This window comes from Chironomus tepperi, unplaced genomic scaffold, assembly GCF_022539635.2.
Source record: "Chironomus tepperi strain 1889 unplaced genomic scaffold, CSIRO-AGI_Ctep_v1 contig_29, whole genome shotgun sequence".
Classification (NCBI taxonomy): Eukaryota; Metazoa; Arthropoda; class Insecta; order Diptera; family Chironomidae; genus Chironomus; species Chironomus tepperi.
This window is the reverse complement of record NW_027226151.1, coordinates 13,146-36,112: the sequence shown is the minus strand read 5'-3', so window position 1 is coordinate 36,112 and position 22,967 is coordinate 13,146. Positions and strand designations below refer to the sequence as shown.

The following is a 22,967-nucleotide window of genomic DNA, read 5'->3' as shown; positions in this document are numbered from 1 at the left end:
CCATTTCAATAAAAAATCTTCATTCAAAAATTTTCCCTTCTACTTTTATCAAAATATTCTGTATGAAATACTTTACACTATAGTTTTACATAATAGATAGTAGATTATTCTATTAAAATTCTTGAGTGAAATTTTAATTTATATTTTTGTTTATAAGCTCACTTAGTAAATGATTATTATTTATAGAAATGTTAATTATTTGATTCATGTCCAATGAATCATAATCTGGCATATAAAGTTACACAAAGATCAGGAATCAAATAATCACTATTTCTAACATATTTTTCTATTTTTCATACATTTTTTGATATTAAACTTTGAAAAATTTTTGGTTTTTTTCCTTGTATTTTCAGATCATTTCCACTACAAAAATGTCCTTTAAATTCCCTAAATTGTAAGTTTCCTTTATATTCTTTACAGCTATTTATAAGAACCTTTTTTTATATCGATAATAAAAATTTTGTTTTATACATATAATATCATCATCATATTGATTACAAGATGTTCCTTACTAAAGGAACACAAAATACTGTTTTTGCTGTCATTTTAATGATATTCCTCCTTAACCTGTCGCTTCCAACCGTCTGCATTAAGTACACACACATATTCAACATCATGAAAAAAGATTATAATCTCCTTACTGTGTTGGCATTGCTGCTCCATTAGTTAATGACAAGGCTAAGGCACTTGCCAGATTAGGATTTGCGTTCGTATCCTGTCAAAAAATGAAAGAAAATTGATAGAATTATTAGGATGTGATAAATATTTGGAGGATTTGAGTGGTAATGAATGTTAAGTTGCTAAGGAAGTCACTTGAATTGTCCCAAACATGATAAACAGCATGCTCCTTATAAGAGGCTTACTCATCAGTATTGTCAACAAATGTGAGTATCCACTGAGCATGGTCATTGTCAATTAGGATGCTACACACTCGCCACACCTGAAATGACGATTCCTTAACAATTCAGCAGTCATGACCGCTCTGTCAGAGTGTCATACAGTTATATATTCTCCCCCTTGACACCATATCCACCCAAAAAAGTCCACAAAAATAAGAATCAAAGACAAAAATTAAAGTTCAACTTACAATACTTAATGCTCTCATTATGCACGCTCGTGGTAATGTGTCCATACCAATATCCTTATCTGATGGTGATGTGCTACGTGACGAGGAAGACAACATTAAATCATTTGGCGATAGATCCGAACTCAATTTTCCATTTATATTCGATGAATCTAGGCCATTAGTGTCTATTATCAATTCATTATCGGTGGATGATTCAGTGAGTAAAAGCTCATTTGTGGGTGATGATGAATGGCTATTTTTCTTATCATTACTTATTTGGGCATTTAATTCCATTTGCTAAATACGAAGAAAAAGAAAAAATAAGAGGAAATGAGATAAACATGTATGGAAATTTAATTTAATTTCTAAGGAATTAATTATGCGATTTTTATGAATGGTATTTCAATATCCTTAATTCCCTCATCTTTCAATAGCAACAAAACAGCCCCTCATCTCCAACCACAATCATAAGATGAAGACGAACAGAAGGAAAAGTCATTAAGGAAATTGTGAAGGGAAAAAAGTCAACAAGACGATGAGAGAAGTTTTATGGAAGGAAGGAAGGAAAAAGGAGCAACAAACTTTCAACTATCACATTACAGTAATCTCTTATGATACATACGTAACTATTTTGTATATACTTTCTTTTTAATGCTCTTTCGACATGTAATGTTAAATTTATTGGCATTGTTCTGTCTGACTATGGGGGTGGATGGATGTTCGAATGCATGATGAGTTTGGATGAGTTTGAGTGAGGAATTTTTATATCTGTTTGAGTTAACGACTGCTTTATGTGAAATTTGTTATTATTTTGACATGTTGGAATGTTTTTGGAATGTGAGTTAAGGTCTGAGTCTGGATCTAATATTAGAATATTGGTAGAATATACTTAATGCTTGTCTGGTGAGAATCGAACCCACATCCTCATAAGAATGGGTTCAGATATCCGTCTTCTGTCTAACCACTCTGATATTGAATCCTGCACTTGTAGAACCACCTAGATATAGCTTGAAATCCTAGATACTACTCTGGCCAAGTACATCAAGGATGTCTCCATTGCCATCACTTATCAAACAATCCCAAATTTCTGATCTTACAAACTCATTAGTCGTAATATCCACATTCACCTTACACACCACTACCTGACCTAATATCTCAAATTTAGATCAAATGCGTTCCAATTATCTCATTCATATTAAAATCCACAACCACAACTGTCTGTAACATTGAAAATCTAAAATGTTGATTCCTTCATCATTCATTATCGTCAACATCATGCTCGTCGTTCGGTCGTCAACAATATACATTGTATATATCCACATAAACAAAAATTGTAACGCATGTAAAAGTTTACTGTTTGCATTAAATTTTCCTCACTCAACATCATCAACAATATAATGTCAATCTGTATATGAACGGAGCTAATCAATTTCATTGCTTTTCATTAATTTTCCATGATTTTTTTTTTTCGATGATGGCACTTTAGCATTCTCTCATGTCCAGACTGTATACATGTGTGGGCTTAAATAAATTTGTCCGTTCAGTCTGTCATACATGCTGAATATTCATCGAGAATGTATAAAAAATCACTTGATATCGTCGATAGTCAGAGGGATTTAATTTTTATTGTGTATGTGTTTGTCTCACTATCGACCGACTTTTACTAGAGGCGAACCGAAAAAACACAAAAATTGTCTCTATAGATAAAGTTTTTGATGCCGAGCCACTCTTTCCACTTTTATTTTGTTCATAATATTGATGATAGGATTATAAATCCAGTTATATATGCGAAAAATATTTGTAGAATGTAGATTAAAAAGTTATTTAAAGTTTTTGTATGCAGACATGTCAACTTCAGTAATTGTTATGAGTCATGTATTGAAATTTGATGGCTTTGGCAGAGGATTAAAAATTGAAAAATCGAAAAGAGAGTGAGGGGATTGAAAAAATATTGAAAAAGTTTTGCTGTGTTTCTGTGCTTGATTTTTAAGAGGTAGAAATAAATAAAATAAAACAGGTAAGAAAGTCATGGTGGGTAGGTGGATAAAGCGCATTTTCTGGGGTTTTGGATTGATTTTTTGTGGTTAAATCAGTAGTTATGAATTTTTTCAAGTGCGACACAGCAAGCCACATTTCTAGTCAATTTAAATGGTGGCTACACGGCTAACGACACTCTTGAAGGTTCTGATGACACACTAGGACTTACTGAAGTCTCTATTTCTATGAATTTATGAGACCGAGACGGAAATTGTAATCGAACTCGAGACAGTAAGAGAATTCTTTAAATCTCGAGACTGAGAAGTCTTTTTGCCGGCTAAGAGAACACTTAGTGTGTCGTGAACCAAAGTTTGAGAAACACTGGATTAAAAAATGTAAAAATCTGAACAATTCGGAAGCAATTCTTGAAGTTTATCACTAAATTATCTTCACATTCTTCGGCAAGCAGACAAACATTCACCAAACCTACCACCATCCCCCTCCAAAAATTCCTACAGTTCAGAAATTATTGCATCTCCAAAAATAATATCCACATATTTCCCTACAAGCATTAAAACACAAGTAGAGCGGAAAAGCAGCAACCGAAAAAAATACATTCCGATTCCTTCTCAGTGGAAATAATCATAAGCGATTCTGTACCCCCACCTCCTCCTCCCTCTTGTTGCTGTATTATTTACTTTATGCCTGTTTCATGGAAGATTCTCTCTCATTTCATTATTTTATGATTTCAATTCTTTCATTCATGAATTTTTTGTTCTCCTTTTTTTTAAGCGATATAAATCTTTATATTCATGAATATTCACATTTAATGAAAAATAATAAGCGAAAAGTGCCATTAAAAATAAATAAATTAAAAAATTTTTGTAGGAAAGAAATAATAATCAGAACGAGAAGAAGATGTTAAGTGCAAAGATATGAGATATGACTGAATAGGGAACAATTTGTTGAGAAGAAAAGGGGTGCAATTTAATGCTGGGGAGGATTGAATTAAAAATGGATTTTTTGATGTTTTTTTAAAAGTTGCTTGCTTTTTATCTGAATTTTGTTTGGTATGGATATGGTCAGCTAAAGTTGTTGTTCCAACTTTTTCCTCATAATTTATTGTAGCCTTTACAAGTTGCGAATCAAATAACAATATTGAATGTGATTTTAATTCCATCTATAATTAATCAACTCCTATGTCATTAACATTTGATTAATAATGCAATTATTAAATTTAAGGCGGCGATTATCGTAAAACTGGATGTCCTACACGACTTTCAATTGCTGAACTAAAATATAGTGAATTACGGTATTGCTGCCAAGTTTATAAACAGTTTAATCTCGGGACTAAAAACTCTCCCGAATAGCACAAGTCAGCTTATCGATCTTAAATCAGGCATCAGTAAGATGTGACTCTAACATGGATTTTGACTGAATTCAAACTGATATTGAGTACTCTTTAAATTTGACTCTCAAAGTCAATCATAATTTAGGTCAATGTCAATTTGTATTGTGTCAAGTATATTTGAGAGAAGTGCTGAATAACCTGTGTACTGCTGCACACTAACTCGTCAGGTGTATCGCAATTTTTAGTCTTTAAGAGTCGATGTGAGCTGTTGAACAAGAAAAGGTTGCTTTAGGCTAATTTACTAGGAAACCAATGTCTGTTAGCCCGACAATTCAATCCAGAGCTTATCTTTAGCTTTAGTATACTTAAAGTCTTCTTCTAAATTTTCAAAACTCAGCATATTCAACTGTTGCCTCTCTGTAAGAATCTCTATGAATAATTTCACTTTAAAGAATTTCTAGAGCAGCATAGAATCTTCTCAGTAACATTTTCATACCCAACGTCCTTCTTCCTTACTTCCCCATTCATTTCATTCCATTTTTATTCATTTTTCTTTATCATTTAATTTTTTCCGGGCGCATTAATTTTCATTCATGATTTCTGTTTTTTTGTTTGGTTTGAATCTGTTGCTACAGAAAAATGCTTTTTTCCGTTTCCATTTCTTTATTATTTCCTCGCGCTATCTCTCAATTTCATTTTGTAGCCCCCCAACTCGCGAACTTTAAATGAAAAATATTTTTTCAGCCATGACAAAATCCCATTATTAGAATGAAATGCACATCCATAAAAAACCGCAAAACAAAGAATATAAATATATTTTTTAAGGAAGGAACTTACAGTGTGCAATGTTGTGCCATTACATGAGGATCCATTCATATTATTGTGGCTTTCACCATTAGCCTTATCTAATTTATTGCCATTACCATCACTGATGCTTGCCATTGCCACATCATCTTCTTCATCTGATTCCCCAATTTCATAAATATTCACCATATGTGCGGCCTGTGCATGAACCATCAAATCCCATGGATTCATGAACGAGTCCTTACATACCACACATAGTAATTTTGATGATGGATACATGTTTTCTGTAAGAAAATGGAAATGAAAATTTTAAGAATATTTTCTTCTAAGGAATATCCAAAAAATGATGATGCTTACTATTTACAATTGTTGGTAGTTGATCCTGACATTTACATGTAAATCTCAGCTTACAATATGATCTTTTATGATCTAATAAATCACTTAATTCCGAAAACATTTCTCTACAATTGCCACAAATTAAAATGTCTGGGTTGCCTAGAAAAAAATATATAAAACACAGAATGAGATAAAGAACGTTAGTATCGAGCATGCAGAGTGTTGAACCACAAAAATGTGTTCATTAGTGGCTTTGCAGCCACAATGCAGAAGTTTTTTAGTGTAGAGTAAGAAAAAAAAATTGTTTTCAACTTTTATGGTTTGAAATATTTTAATTGAAATTATTTTGAGAGGGGAAGGAATTGTTTGTGACTTTATAGACGAAGAGTGGGAATGTTAGATATCAATTGAAGACGGACTTGAAGTAGTTTGAGTGATGGAAGCTGTCAAAGTGTCAAAATAGTACCAATTAATTCTGGTAATCGTTTTGAACTGGCTTGAATTATGAAAATAATGATCAAAATTGATTAATCAGTTCTAGAAGCCATGATTGTTAATTTGACAGAAAAAGCATGATTGTGATTAGTAGATTTCAAATGGGACTCGAACCCACGACCCAAGATTTCCAGTCACATGCTCCTACCACTGAGCTATATAGGGTTATTCGACAATAAGGCAATGTGCCAAATATAAATTATTCATTCTATGAATTTCCCTTACATCTGCACTTCCAATGATACACCATTGAATGATTATTACAGGTATCTAATTCCAAAAAAGTTAGTTATACTTAGAGATCGATTCCTCCTGTTTTAATTCGATTATTTCATAATTTTCTTCCAAATCGAAACGTTAATCCAAGTTCATTCTAAAATTGCACAACCAATTCTCTTGACTCTCATCACTAAATTCCTTCTGCACATAAGTATCCCCATACACATGTATAGTCCCTTATTTAAACAAGCACAATACTCACTGTATACTTTAAATGGTCCTGCAATTGAGTTCTGTTGATTTATATTTTCATTATTGTCACCATTGCACGATTTACTACTTGCATTACTACTTAAACTGCCATTATAGTTGCTCACAAAATTCTGATTCGGTATGGAATTACAAAGACTTACAACCGGACTTCCATTTGCCAATAAAATTTGTTGCTGTTGTTGTTGTAAATGAAGTAGACTATTGGCCGCTGCTGTCGTCAGTTTATTAGTTACAATTTGTTGCTGTTGCGTCTGTGGCTGCAATACCATTTGAGCTTGAGGATTTCCTATTGTTATTGTTGGACGTGCTTGAGATGTTGTCATTAACCTTTGTCTTTTTACGGCACGCGGTTGTGGTGTTGCTTGCGGAAATAATGTTGATGCATAGTAGCTATGTATGAGGAAGGAAAAAAGAGTGGAAAATGAATTAAAAGTTAAGTAAAGTTTGTTAAAGGAACTTCCATACATAAATAAATACAACACACATCTCTCATGCGGAAAATTACACAGTAAATGAAATACGAATAAGAGAAGAGAAAAAAGGGAGTTTTTGGATATAAAAATTTAAATTACATTTTCATTAAGGATTGCAGACTTAATATAGAGAAACAGTAGAGCAAGTAAGGCAAATAATGCTGCGAACAGTGAATGTCACGTGAATGTGGAGTTAATTAAATGGAAGCTTGCTGTGAATTTTTGAACCAGAGCTTTAAGTCGACTCAGATTTTTTATTAAAAGGTCGACTTGAAACCGGGTAGGGGAAGTAAGATGAGTGTCCTAAAAATGGACCGGTACAGCCGTCACGTAGTCTTCAGGGCATCCCAAATCTTGCTATCAACACGGTGAAGTAGCGACGCCCTATTGACTTCACTCAAAGGCTAATAGTGGTTTCAAGCATTGATTTAAGCATGTATCTGAAGTATGCTTGAGCAAATTACCAGACCACATTGAACTTACTGAAATTCCACCTAATTACGTCCTGTATTTTAAAACGTATAGAAAAATCAACTCAAACTGACTTAAATGCAACCAAAACCATCAAAAATTGATTGAAAAAATTTCAATTTTACTCGATTTTAAAATAATCAAAATTCACATTTCCCAAATCCTCTGACGATCATCGATTCATATTGTAAAAGTTATTTCTAATTCACACAATACCCATTTGCAAATATCGAAAAATCATTTGCACTGTTCAGTTTTAAGGTCAAAGTCATTGAGTGCTTAAATAAACTTTTACTTTATATTCCGCTATGAACGCTTCTATAGACTCAGTTTTGAATTGAAAAGCCATAGAATTTTTGATATTATTGAGTCAATATTTGCCAACAAATCGAAAATGCTGATAACTCACAAATGGTTCACATGACATTGATGCTGTTTCTATTGTAGTTGGTTTCAAATCGTGTTGAAATTTTTTTGTGGAATTAAAATTGAAATATTTTTTTTTTTTGGGGATTTTTGCTGCTGATTTTTGAAGAGTTTTTAGTGAACTTTTGACCTAAATATTATTTTAGATAACATTTGACAATATTTAGGACAGTATGATATGTTTTGTCTTGATTTAAGAGATTATGGACCCTCTTAATCAGTGGTGGATAACCTATGTGCCGCGGAACACGAGCGTGCCGCATAAAATGTTTGATAATGCCATGAATAGTATGCCGTATTCGGTTTCCACCAAGGTGTGCCGAGAAAAATAAAAGGTTGCCCAGAACTGCTCTAAGTTCTGAGTATTGACAATAATAAGGAACCCCAAACAAATTGAACGATTTTAAACATTCTGACTGGAAAACCACAACTCACCAAAATTCAGAATTTCATGCACAATCAAGCAATAAGATTCACAAACTCAACATTCAATTCTCAATGGTAATTTTTAATTAAATTTTTTTTTCTTTTTCTCACCTATCGTAATAGTAATCCCAGTCATTTCCCGTTTTCGTTGTATTCTGTCGCTTCCTACCCGTTTGATGAGGCTTTTGAATTTTAAACACGTTCAGATTTTTTTTGTAGAGGTGAGAAAAACACATTCAATGAGTGAAAATGAAATAAAAAGAGAATTTTATAATTTTTTTTTAAAAAAATTTCCTCACGAACATTTCCAGATGAAAGAATATTCACCTTCGGCTCCGCGACCATATTAACATCTGAAATGAAAGTGTGAATTTTTTTATAAATTTCTGTTTTTTGGGGGAATGTAAATTATTCATTTATTTATGTTTGAAGTTAATCCTCAAGTCTTTTGCGGAGATGTGATGTGTTCAGCATGTTTTATTTTGATGAGATTTTTGGTGTTATTTAAACATTACTTATAATTTATATTTTTAAAAATTGAATATTGAGAAAATTTGAATTTTTAAAAAATTTTAATTTTTGAATCTTAAAAAATTTAAGGTTTTGAACTGTAAACTTTAAAAAAATTGAAAAATTACTATTCAAAATTTGAATTTTTGAAATTTTGTGTTTTGAATTCTATTTTTTGAAAAATATTTAATTTCTTGAATTGAATTTTTAAAAATTAATTACTAATTAATTAAACTTTTCCAAATCAAAGTTGATTTTTTTGAAATTTTTAAAATTTGAATTTTTGAACAATTTAAGTTTTGAGATTTGAATTCTTGAAATAATTGAATTTTAAAATGTTTTGAAATATTTGATTAAATTTTAATTTATTTTAAAATAATTAGGTTTCAAATTTGAAATTTACAAAAATGAAATTTGAATTAAATTCAACTTTTAAATCACAAAATTTTCAAAATCACGACACAAAACAATAAAAATGTTCACCGCATGAAAAAAACATGTAAACAAAATCACCAAATTGATAAGTGTACGAAACGATCTCCTGATGATGTGAATTATTTTAAGCTTCTTTATCATAAACATTTGTTAAAACGACTCAAATTTTCTTCACGAAACTTCCTAGACAGCAGCAAATATACAATATTTTTCTTCACTTTGTAGTCGTAAAAGTCAATTGAAATTTTTTAAAATTGTTTCGACGTAAAAATTTTATGAAATTTGTTGCAGAATTTATGGATTCATGAAGATGTTTTTACACATTTCAAGGCTGATCATTTCGAGTTGTTTTTGTGCTATAAAAATTTTCTTTTGATTCCCACAGCTTTCCTGCTTTTAAAAATCAACATTTGCAGTGGATTCAAAGGTCAATGTCTTTTTGATTCGCATTAGATAAATTATTGAGTACAAGCTGATCAGAGTCGGTGAAAAAGTTAGTTGAGGTGATCATTTGAAAGGCGTGATGTGTCATAAATTAATTTGTGTATTAATTAGTCAGCAAATTTTCTCATTCAAATTCATTCAGCGTTTCCATTAATTTTAATTAAATTTTCTTCATATTTTGAAAAATATTTTCATGTTTTTTGATTAAAATGTTTATATTTATTAATATTTTTTTAAGGAAGATCAGTATGGGGAAATTAAAGAATTTGAGAAATGTGCAAGTGAAATTCATATTTGATCGGAATTACGACATACTCATGAGGGCTTCGCAAATCCTTGGTTTTGATAGACCCTAGAAGACTAGTGCATTCATCAAAGAGACTTAGTTTCGGTTTCGGAAATCCTTTCATTCAAAATATACTTAATTTTGGAAATAATTTGATGAAAAATTGCTTATTTTATATTTCAAAATAATCTGGAGTCTATTAGGACTTATAATTAAAGGTCTTTCACCTCTTCTGTGTCGCTCAGACATCATTCCTTTATAACTTCATATCATTCATCCGTAGAAATAGAATTTCTTAAAAAAACTATTAATTGACATAATTTAAATCAAAAATAGACGTCCGCACTTATTTGTATCAGCATTTCTGTCACACTTAATCATCAAATATTTTCTTTAACATGAAAAACAACAATTTTACATTTTTTGATATAAAAAATGAAAAAAATGTTTCAATAAAAAATCTTGAAATTAGAAATATTTTCGTCATTTCACATCGTAAGTGTCACAGTTGGATGTTATGAATTGTGCGTGAAGAGACACGTGTTGCTTGGAATTTGATGTAAATATTGAGAGGTTCGCTGTACTTTAGTAAGCATATGCTTAATTTTATGAAAGTATGGAATGAATAAAGACTTGTTGGGATGTAATTTGAGGGGCAGAACAACCTTCTTTTTCCGTTTTTCAATACAGCTGTTTTGCTTATGTTTCATGCAAAATCCAAAATAAATTTTTAAATGCACAACTTTGAAAATCTGTTCAATTTAATTTTTAAAATGTCAAAAAATTCATAACCGAGCAATTTTGATTTATTAACTTGAAATTTCTCCGTATCTAAAAATATTTTCAAGCATTTTTTTCCAGCGTAAGCAGATGCTGGAATAGCAACTGATTTCAATCTATTTTCCTGTCTACGAACATGTTTACAGATTAATGTTTGATGACCGACTTCATTTTTCGACACATTTTATTAATCTTCTTTGATATAAATAGTTCTTTAATTTTGACGTCTAAATTTAAATTTTTCAAATTTAGAATAATCGAGATAATATTTTATCTGATTTTATGTCAGCATTTATACAACACTTCAAAATATTTTCAACACATAATGATCAACGAATGTAAATTTTACATTTTAAGTTAGAAGTTTTGTAGACTTGAAATGATTGATGGTTTTAATAGAGTTTTAGAATCATTTTTGTTCGACTTTTCTTGAATTTAAAAAAACAAACAAAAGAATTGAAACATTTTAATTTGACTTGATTTATTAAAAGTGTCAAAGTGTTATTTTTGAAATAAACTCTTAAAATTAAAACAAATTCAAATGTTCGAATTTAAAACAAATTTAAACTTTGAAATTTAAAACGAATTCAAATTTTCAAATTTAAAACAAAATCAAATTTTCAAATTTAAAACAAATTTTAAAATTTTCATCAAAATCAAAAATTTAACTTTTCAAATTTAAAACAAATTCAATATTTTCAAATTTAAAACAAACCATAATTTTAAAATTTCTTTTTAAATTTTCTAAAAGAAAAGATTTTTCAGTTTTAATTAAGTCATAAAAAGCCTTTAAAAGAACCTTAATGTTTTCAATCATTCTCAAATTTCTTACTTAATTAATCAAAATTGCCCAAAATCAAAACCAGACTTCCTCGGAAATTCCCTCAAAAATTAAGTATTTTTCTTTTTTTTTACATGAACATTCACACATTGGTTATCTTCAAAGTGTGTTTATAAGACGAGAAAATCCCCTCACTTTAATAATATATCTTGGCTCACTTCCAGCCAGAAATTAACATAGAAATTATTTTTCACTTCAAAATATTTTGAAATGCCCGATTTAATCATTTACTTTACCCATTCTATTCACCTTTGTCTAACACTAATGTGACGCGACGTCAACAGACAAAGTCAGATGCTTAGCAAGAAGCTGACAGAAAAGATTTTTGTGGACACTTTTAAGGCAGTGATTGACGAAAGATCTTTATTGTAAATTTTTATAGACATAAAGGCAAAAACCAAAAAAATTTTCATTTACTTCGAAAAAAAATTTCAAAAGAAAATCAAGTTTGATGTTAAAAAAATCTCGATCGGCATTTGGGAAATTTTTATGTTAATTTGCTTGAAGTTTTTATTTTCTTCATCGATAATTCTTTCCCCCACTTGACAGCTTTTGTTACAGTTTTTCAAGTATGTTTTCTCTTGTGATAATATTTCATGCTGTGAAAGAGATTTGTTGCTTGATATATTTATCTAGGATTGTGTATTTCAATATGTTTGAAATTTGAGAATTGAGTGAATCAAGGTTGACTAAAAAATCTTTTTTTTTTAGATTTTTAAAAGGGTTTTTGGTGCTTAATTAATATTCAAAGATTTATTGAGATGCAAGTCAATTAAGATGCTTTTGGTTTTGAATAAAATGTTATTTTGAATTAATTCATTTTTTACTGTTTTTTGAAGGTCGAAATTCACTCATTTAATTAAATTTTTCTCACAATGAGCTCAATATTGAGGATATCCCGGCATCAAAGCTCAGGTCACCATGTGGATGGAAATGTTTAAATAGCACTTCTACCTGCATCTCCAAATAGAAACAGATGAACAACCAGGCACAAACTATTTGCGATAAAGCATAACTTGTCATTATGCTTAGTTTGGCTGAAAAATCCAAAAAACTGGTTTTCAAATCTGAATAAATTCAATACATTCACACGTGAAAACGGTGTGAATATAAGAAGCTGATTTGTCAAATGAATGTCTAGCTTCAAAAATGACTAATCACATCTACTGACCGTTTTTTATGGAAATCAAGTATGTGGAAGACCTCAGTATGAAGTAAACACTAATTTACAGTTTGAGGATATGGCGCCTTATGATGCTTTACAAATCCACAAGATCTCACAAATTGTCATTGTAACTAAACCAGAGCTCGAAGTCGAGTCGAGTCGACTCGAGTCGACTTCAACCATATCGACTTCGAGCTCTGAACTAAACATAGATCAGGCGAATATTTGTTGTTCCCTCTAGAGATTCGAAATGCAAATCAAGCCTCATTAACAGTAGAGATCAACAAACTGTCTAGAAATCTTTTAAAATTGGCGTTCTGCCAAGAACTTCAAACAATCACGATAGATTGGTGGCAAGATCATATCACCGGAAATCGTAGGACACGGGTTCGATCTCCATTCGGAATGAGTTGATGGGAAAGTGTTCTGTTTTCTGCTATACAGTCAGTACTCAAGTTATTAGGAACTTAAATTAACTTAGAGTTTTGCTTAAATTAAGTTTCTGAATAGTTACTGAAATTTTCAAGGAGAATTCCTGTTTCCAAAAGTCAAGAGATCAAAGCCGTTAATTTTTTAGTCGGCGACCGCCGACCTAAGCGACTTCGATCTCTGCCAAAGATCTTCAATTCTACTTTTCTACCTCATTTTCGATGACTACAAAAACAAAAAAAATGAAGCATTAAATCAATAAATGAGCATTTTCATTCAATTGAACGCAACCTGTTGCTAGTTATAAAGTAGATACATGAAAATTTTTATTTCGAACGATAAAATTTAATAGAAAATTCTTCCTCCCATCTACAACATTTTTATCGTTCCTTAAAAAAAAAAGCTGTATCAATTTCTACACAAGAAAAGTATTGAAATATTTTATTTTTTTATGCTCTTGTTTAAGACATGAGAATATAAATAAATAGTAAAGAAGTTTTTTTTTGTGTCATTGTACGATTTACAATGAGAAATGAGACAAAAAATTCTTCTAAAACATGATAGAAAAGTTCCCATGCAGACAGACATAAATTCACTCCTGACCTACAAAGATCACAACAAAAAAATATTGAAACATTTTACAAAACAAATTATTTATTCATTTTTATTTATCTAACAAAAGACACGTTGACTTGAGGAAAGAAGACAAGAAAATAAGGGAGAGAAGCAAGTATTGAGTGATGGAAAAGGAAGAAACATCCAAAAATAGGAGAAAAAGAAAATTTTTTTGTCTTGTCTGCGTTTTGAATGTTGATTTTGTGGAAACATATGGGAAGTTTTTGGGTTCATTTTGTCGCAATTGTAAACTTTTTTTTGGTCTTTGATTGATAGTTGATTGAGTCTGAATGAATTTGGAAATGTGAATGTAGACATGTCGTAGACACTGCGTGGCATAGAAGAAAAAAATTGAAAAAAAGTCAAAGAACTGCTAAAAATTTCTAGTAAATTCTTTAACTTTATGCAGTCAATTTGAACATGGTGGATCCTATTTGGGACAGAAACTTGCGTAAATCTTGCAGAACCTGGAAATTTTGAAGGTCTATTTAACAGAAATCGAAGTCTCCTGGAACTATATATGAACTCGATTCGACTTGAGTCAACTTCTGAACACAAAATCCGAGTCGATTTCGAGTTCAGTTAGATAATGTGTCTGCTTTGTGATCTCTGTAGAGTATATTATTGAAATTATTAGCATTATAGCCAAAATCGTAATTAATTTAATAGATTTGAGCTCAAAATCGAATCTAATCGACTTTAACATTCAAAATTCTAGTCGATTTCAAGCTTTTGATTTTACTGGAATACAGAATAATTTTAATGGAATAGTTAGAATCTAGGCTTTCACGACAATGAACAAGGACTTCACATTCCGCTATTCTGCAAACATATCGCTGATTCTTGCCAAATCTAGCGTCCTATAAGCCACGCGGGGCCGAGAAATTGAGTGAGCCAACTAATACCCATATTCCATGTCTCGAAAAGCACATGGCGGAAAAATTGGCACCAGGTCGGTGAAATCTATCTGAGGTCATATTTCGCTTAATCTCACCCTAATCCAGTCACAGTCAATTGCATGAAATCCAGTCAATGCTAACCATTTATGAACGCTTGATCAGAATTATTAATTGAATATACAATTCAAAAACTCAAAAATCAATAAATTCAAATTTATTAGATCAAATGCGCAATGTGCCCACATAACCAGAATCGTACAAACATTTTCCTTTTACACAGATGGAAGATTCTTTGTACTATCCTAAAATAGTACATCTTTGGATAATTTATGTATTACATCAATGTAATGAACATGTATAGTCCATTTGTATTACATTGATGGAAAATATTTAAAAAAATGTTCAGTCAGACAATTTAGGACGTTTTTGCAATATTTTCATTTTTTAGTTGCTTGTTTACATTGAAAAAATGTGCAGAAAAAATTTGTGGTGTGACAAAAATTTAATTATTTATGGTGAAACAAGTGCTTAAGTGTATTGAAATAGCTTGTAAAATATAAATTAAGTCTATACCTAAGGTAAGTTAAAAGCAATTTTGTGACATTTTAAATTTTCTGAATTTTTGAGATGATGTTAATTCATTTCAAAATCATTTAATATTAATCTCTACTTTAATATTTAGGATTTGTAGGTATGTTATTAATTTCATGAGATTTAATCATAAAATTAAACCTAGTTCCAGATACAAAAAATATTTTTTAATGTTATGTTAGTTTAATTTTGAAATAAATTTAATGTGATCATAAAAACATCAAATATTATAGTTTGCAAGCATTTTTTTCAGGTGGATGAATCCATTTAGATACATGAATGACAAAGTAACATTAGTATTACTGAATGTATTACATGATCCATGTATTACATAGTTCCACATGTATTACATTAACGTTCCATTCATGTAATACATTAAATTAAATCATCAAAAAATCTCATACTGAACGACAATAGACGCACTATGGGACAGAAATGAATTTTTTTCCAAAAATATTTTCTTCGAAACAATTTTTATGGAACTGATTAAAATTGGAAATTATTCCGTTGTGGATTCTCTTCAAAGTTTGGTTCATTTCTCATCAAACTCACGATCATCACCAGTCACTGGTTTGATAAAAACTCTTAAAACTTTTTTTATTTGATAGCTATGTGTAGGAAAGAAAGATAAAAAAATTAAGGGAATTTTTGAGCCGTAAAAATCACAGGCATGTTGAGCCTCAACCAGTGCAACTATGGAAAAAATATTTTTATATTATAGATATGGATATAATCTACAACTTTTATGAACCATATAAATAGTTTTGGTGAGAAAAAAATTTTTTTTGTCGCAATTTTTGGACATAAGTTGCTGTAGCTCTTCAGAATACCCATAGTAGTGAAATTTTGTTGAATATTTAAATAGGTCACTTTATGCTATTTGAAAGTGCAGTTAGTTTTATGGACACTTTCGAGCAATTTGGCAAGTGATAGTGAAATGTCGACGAAAATGAAAAATGTAACTTTTTTATAGTCTAACAAAATTTTTTTTTTACTGTAGATCAATTCTCATCAAGACGCGTTGAGTATAAATATGGTTTGGTCAAGTTTTCTTAGTGAAATGTTAAAATTTCAATGACCAAAATTTTTCGAAAAAAATCACTTTTTTTCAAAATTCAATGAAACTTGCTGGAATCTTTTTGAAAGTTCTATTTTTATATCGTAGATCAACTGTTCAGCAACTGGTCTCAAATTTACCTAATTGAAAATTTGACAAAAACTGAAAAGTCATTTTTTGAGGTTTTTTCATAACTGCTAAAAATCTTCGAATATCAATTTTTAGCATCACTTTATGTTTTAGAGAATGATCTTTCATGAACAGAAACTTTTCAGATTCTGTAAAAACGGTCAAAAACTGACTTTAAGTAATTCAAGCAAGGAGACAAAAATTTTCAAACTCACTTTTTTGCAACTAAACTGATTCAGATGCAAAAACTTTCAAAAATTATTAATTATTGCAAAATTTACTAAATTACTGCTATTTGGCGTAATTAAGGTTTTTAAACGACCATCTGATTTTAAAAATTGAAATAACTACATTTTTAAACAGTTTTTCTATAGATATTGCTTTCACAGATACTATGAAATTTTTATTTTTACTTTAAATTTGATGATAATGATAAATATTTTCCTTCAAGCAAATAATAGTAAAATTGCTTCATATCAATCCTAAATTTTGTGAAAAATTTTAAATAAATATTTCAAAATATGATATATAAATCCTACTCTGCATTATTAGATGAAACTTTTTTATTGAAAACACTATTGCAATTACTAATTACGGTTAAATACTATCAAAATATGAAGTTATTTGATAAGAAAAATGAATTAAAACTATGACTGGAACTTTCTATGAAATCAGATGAAAAAGGTCGTTTAAAAACCTTAATTACGCCAAACTAGCAGTAATTTAGTAAATTTTGCACATAATTAATAATTTTTGAAAGTTTAAAAGTCATCTGAATCAGTTTAGTTGCAAAAAAGTGAATTTGAAAATTTTTGTCTCCTTGCTTGAATTACTTAAAGTCAGTTTTTGACCGTTTTTACAAGATATCTGAAAAGTTTCTGTTCGTAAAATGAAAGATCATTCTCTAAAACATAAAGTGATGCTAAAAATTGATATTCGATAAGATTTAATAGCATTTGTATTTCAAAAAATGCACTAAAATTCAGTTTTTGTCAATTTCAATTTAGGTAAATTTGAGACAAGTTGCTGAACAAAAGTTGATTACGGAACTTTTAAAAAAGATTCCAGAAGTTTCATTGAATTTTTGAACAAAAGATTTTTTTTGAAAAATTTTGGTCAAAATTGAAATTTTAACATTTCACTAAGAAAACTTGACCAAAGCATAACATATTTATACTCAAAATACGCGTCTTGATGAGATCTATTGATCTACAGTAAAAACAAAAATTTTTGTTAGACTATAAAAAAGTTATTCAATTTTTTCATTTTCGTCGATCCATTTCACTATCACTTCAAAGCCAAATTGCTCGAAAGTGTCCGATATACCGACTTCCAACTAACTGCACTTTCAAATAGCATAAAGTAAGACCTATTTAAATATGCAATAAAATTTCACTACTATGGGTCTCCTGAAGAGCTACAGCACATGGCGATTTTTTTGAAAAAATAATTTTTTCATCACAAAACTGCAGTAAAATTATATAGTATGGTTGTAGATTATATCGCTATAATATAAAAATATTTTTAGAATCCATAGTTGCACCTCAACAAACGGAAACACAACATGCGTGATTTTTATAGAAAATCCAAAAATTCCCCTACAAGGCAGGATAATTTTTTATATCTTATAATTAAGCTCCTACACATAGCTATCAAATAAAAAAAAGTTTTAAGAGATCACCAGTGAATGATCGTTTGATTTGATGAGAAAGGACACTTAACCAAACTTTGAAGAGCCATATATCCACAACGGAATCGAATTATCAATTTCGTAATCAGTTCCATCAAAAATCAATAAAATCAAATTTATTAGATCAAATGCGCGATTTGTATCAGTTCCATAATCAATCAATGCCTCCCATACCATCTCATGTTTATGTATTTTTTCATATTTTTTTGTGATAAAAATAATCCAATAATAAAAATTCAATTTGTGCTTGTTTTTATTTCAGCTGATTATGCTATTTGTAGTCATTTGTGTACGTTGTCTAACTAAAAGTGACAGGAAAATCATGTTTCCATCTATTTAGTCATGTAGATTCATAAAAAAAGATGACAAAATATTTTTCTCAATCCACGCAGTTCCTCCGAATGTGACAAAATTGATTATCAAGTTTACCATTAATTTTTGTGAGTTCTTCATGCACGTGCGACAAAGAAAACAACACCGCTGATGATGATGTTACACTAGTGTGACATGTCGTCGTCATAATGTCTTAAAATATCTTCAAAAAGTCAATTTCTGTTCATGACGAGTGAGTAGAAACAAAATTTTTGGATAGGAAATGAAAAGTAGTGCAAGCATTCGAAAGAAAATTTCTTCACACGGTCGGCTAAAAGAATTATAAAAAAACAAGGGAATTTCGAGCCGTAACAGGTACACGATGGCGGGCACGCAATCGCGACTTAAATTCTCTGTTCTTTTCATATCAAAGTAAAAAAGAGCTTGGCGGTAAATAGAAAAAAAAGTTTTTAATTTCAGTTGATGTTTCTTTTTATGGCTGCAAAAAACAATCAAAAGAAAAATGTATGTTAATTTTTTTTTTGGCATTTACCATTTCATATTCTCTCGCGCACCGACTTGAGGTTAATGTTACAAATGCGATGAAAATCGATTCTCGTTTTGTTTTTTTTTTCATTCATATGTGAATGAATTGGCATAAAAAATGGGAAATAAACTCACCTAAAACCTGACTAAGAACTGTTCGTCCATCTTCACCATGACATGCATTTCTGGCATCAAATGGATTTGTAAATTGTACGAAGGCATAACCTTTGTGCATTGAAATTCCTGCAACAAAAAAAAGAGAGGAAATTAAAAATGAAAATCAGATTTGTTTAGTCCATTTTGGGGTTGATTGAAATGGAAATGAATATAAATGTTGATTAATTTTAAGGATGGGGTAGTGTATGCAATTTGATTATGTGTATGGAAGGGAAATTCTCTTGCAAAATTGTTACAGTTAATACAGTTTAATAGAATTGAGATTTATTACTTGAACTGTATCGTTACTTTTATTTAAACAAAATAGATTATGGCTATAATTTAGAAATCACAGTGAGCCAAAGCTCATTTGACGTTAATATAAGCAACGAAGGTTTCGTGCCTTAAATGAGTTCTGTTGAAGCATTTTAAATTAATTTCACTTATATTGGAACAAATTGTTCATTATGATGTCCAAATTTTAGATTTGAATTTATTGGAACAGAGGTTGGTTTCTTGGTTACCCTAGAACATGCTTCCCTAGCACTAGTTTAATCATTCACGCCTATTTTTCAGAACTTAATTATGAATCATAGAATTTAAGAATGTTGAAAGAGTTTCAAGTTAATTTATCATTTTCTATTTGGAATCGCCATTTTTGAATCTTTATAAGTTGTACTGCAATCGCTTAATATCAATTTGATATCTATTTATGATACTGCTGCTGCCTTAAAATTATAATAATTTTGAATCTGACACTTGAACCAAATTTTTTACAGAAACATGATCTTCTGATGTAAATCTCAACGGAGCTTATCAAAATAATTTGAGATCCTTCCAAAATTTAATCACTTGTCATGACCGATTCAATGCCATAAAAATGGTGTTGGCTTTAATTTAAATTCTCTATAAAATAATCAATGTTAAACTACGTCCAAAAATATTCCCTTTCCATTCTATTTAACGAGACGACACGTCACATTTCACAGCATGCTTTTTGCTGCACATCCAAATTTTAATTCAAAACATTTCTATAGCATCTCATTAAAATCCACAAAAATTGGTCATGAAAATTACCAACAAGGAAATTGTTTATGCATGTACAAAAATTGATAATCAATAACAACAACAGTATTTTTCCTGTTTATTCCCACTCAACAGCTGATAAATTTATTCGATGAATATGAAAAATAACACGAATATTTCAATATTTTTTATTATTTCCATACTATTTTTTTTTATTATTTTATTTCTTTCTCCTGTTTCATTTTCTTTTTTTATGAATTGCAATGTCGAATGAATTGTCGATGAATTTATAAGCAGCAATTGAACAGATTACAATCATCTGTTATGGTATAATTTTATAGATATTTTCACAATCTGCAGGGAGTGGATAAAAATTATTCAACATCAGGATGAAATTGAAAAGAAAAGTGGAAAGGCTTGGAAATTCAAGGGATTGAAGCTCTTCTCAATTCTCAAAAAATTGCTCTCGATTCTCTCAAAAATGCCCTCAGTTCTCTCAAAATTGCTCTCAATTCTCTCAAAATTTCTTTTAATTCTCTTAAAATTATTCTCAATTCTATTAAAATTGCTCTCGATCCTCTTAAAATCCAAATCCTCAATTTCCCACCCCTTGACCCTCCAACATGCATGCACTCCCAACAATATCATAATGAACGTATACACACAGAACAGAATAAGAGAGAGAAATTTTTTCAATGCAAAAATTGTGATCGATTTATCTTTCTTGCTGCACATATAGTGAATATTATCATCATCATCGTATCGTGTGATAAACGAGAGTATAAAAAAAAATGAAAATAAAATTTTATTCGAATAATGATAAACAAACCGATACGATGATGGGAAAATCAATGAATGAAAATCCGATTGCTCAATTATTCAATTAAAAGCAGTTATAAATATTTTATTAAATCTGAATGAAATTAAGAGAAATAAAATGGATTTTCTTCTGTTGGGGGGTTTTTGGGGGTAGATGAATATGAATTGAGTGGGGTTGGGAAAGGTTGAGGAGGGAAAATTGGAAAATCATGGATTTTTAAAGACTAAATGGTAATTGCTGACTTTGTGAATCGTATTATACCGTTAGGGTGACTTAAGGACTCTTGGATAGAGGCTGTGGATAGGGACACTTGGGGGTGAGTTCACCCAGCGATTCAGCCACCTACAGGTATCATTCAATGGATATAAGCCTGTATACACTTCAAAATAAAGAATAATGTAATAAAATCAGCCCTCTTAAAATTCTAAGAAAATGCGCTTTAACCCCAAAAATATTCTTACTTTCTCATTTCTTTTTATTGCTTTCAAATAAAGCCAAAATGTCTCGTGTCTTTCATAATTTTTTTTTCTTTTCTCTGAATATTTTTTTTTTGTTGTTGTTGTAAATGAAAAATTTTCGTGATAAATCAGTAAGAGAATGAAAAACAAATTTAGCAAATAAATTTAATTCATTATAATTTGATTGTCGTGTTTACTTCATTTCTTTATTTATTTATCCTCTTTTTTTGGGAACGATGTAGTTTTAGCTGATTTATTTTTTTAACGTTGTCAAATTTTAGTGTTTTCGGTGCTGTTTAACTTTAAATAATTTTAGAGATTTTTAATTGATTTTTTGGTTGAAAAATACAAGGTTGTTCACCACTGGTTTAGGACCTTTAATTAGATTAATTTTAAAGTTTCTAGTCCTCGTTGGGATGCACATAATTCATTTTCATTATACATAACTCTAATTCTACTCTGATATATCCAATTAAATCAGAAAAAATCACTCAAATTTAAAATTCACTAAAAAAATTCTTCTTATAACTAGAAAATATATTCATCGACTCTAATTAACACATTTTGCAAGAGAAGCTCAGTTAAAAAATAATAAAAAAATTCATAATTCACAAAAATGAAATTCTCACCTGCCAATCGTCCGTATCGCTGAAACATCCTCTCAACATCTGCCTTTGAGCACTGAAATGTGTTGAGATTACCCACAAACACTCGACTATTTACTGCTTGTGGATCTTGCGAATTTGTTTGATTTGAAAGTTTTGACATCTTCATTTTTACGAGAAAAGTTTTATTTTTTTATCACTTTATAATTTCATTAATTGCTTCACATTTGTTAATTAAGGGGTGGAGAAAATTTTTTTTGAATTTTTAATTTGTTCAACTTTTTCTTTTAACTTTTCTTTCTTCACCTGAAATGAGGAGGATAAATTTATTAATTAAATGTAGAAAATTCTTTGTGGTTTTCATTAATAAATGGAAAAAAATTTATTAGAGGCTCACATAAGAGCTTGCTTGATTTATTCATTGTTTTTGTGGTTTTTAACTAATTTAGAGGGATAGAGTCAAGCATAATGAGCCTAAATATAGCCTAGAATATGAGCATACCAATCTTAAATTCCTGTTTGAATACCAATTAACTATATCTATGAGAAGTTTTGGAATATCAAATAATGTTTGTTATGTTTTCGTATTTGACGTTCTTCTGATTCTCAAAGATATTAAGCATATTCATTCAGTTCTAAACAATCCAAAGTTTTGCGTTAATAACGCCTCATGGCTAATTGTAGCTCACCAAATCACATCACAGAAAGCTGAAGCCACTTTTTTTGGCGACATTATTGCTTAAAGACTACGTAAGGAGGCATCACGTTCCGTGAATATGATTAGAAAAAGGTCGCGGAAATTATTTCCCATGATGAGTCTCGAGCCCAAGACCGCTGGGTGTCCAATTATTTAATC

At 30.1% G+C, this 22,967-nt stretch overlaps 1 protein-coding gene across 3 annotated transcripts; it reads right to left on the bottom strand.

The window, feature by feature from the left end:
* Positions 1–326: 326 nt before the first annotated feature.
* On the bottom strand, positions 327–22,335 carry LOC139093665 (uncharacterized). 3 transcript variants are annotated; one of them, XM_070644443.1, is made up of 9 exons: positions 22,136–22,335; positions 19,182–19,289; positions 8,621–8,670; positions 8,429–8,499; positions 6,511–6,911; positions 5,556–5,693; positions 5,232–5,482; positions 1,088–1,363; positions 327–715 (listed from the first exon to the last, which is right to left on the bottom strand). In XM_070644443.1, exons 1-9 carry the CDS (start codon positions 22,278–22,280, stop codon positions 638–640), a joined length of 1,518 nt encoding a protein of 505 aa, XP_070500544.1. In that variant the 5' UTR covers positions 22,281–22,335; the 3' UTR covers positions 327–637. The 3 variants fall into 3 exon arrangements, with proteins under 3 accessions (XP_070500544.1, XP_070500553.1, XP_070500563.1); XM_070644452.1 differs by having other exon boundaries at positions 8,645–8,670; XM_070644462.1 differs by lacking the exons at positions 19,182–19,289; positions 22,136–22,335 and having other exon boundaries at positions 8,617–8,670.
* Positions 22,336–22,967: the final 632 nt, after the last annotated feature.

Coding starts and splice junctions, on each gene's coding strand:
- LOC139093665 (XM_070644443.1), bottom strand. CDS start 22,280: ATGAAGATGTCAAAACTTTCAAATCAAACAAATTCGCAAGATCCACAA. Junction 8,671..19,181: donor AGTTCTTAGTCAGGTTTTAG/GTGAGTTTATTT, acceptor CTTTCATTTCAG/ATGTTAATATGGTCGCGGAG. Junction 5,483..5,555: donor ACTACCAACAATTGTAAATA/GTAAGCATCATC, acceptor ATTTTCTTACAG/AAAACATGTATCCATCATCA.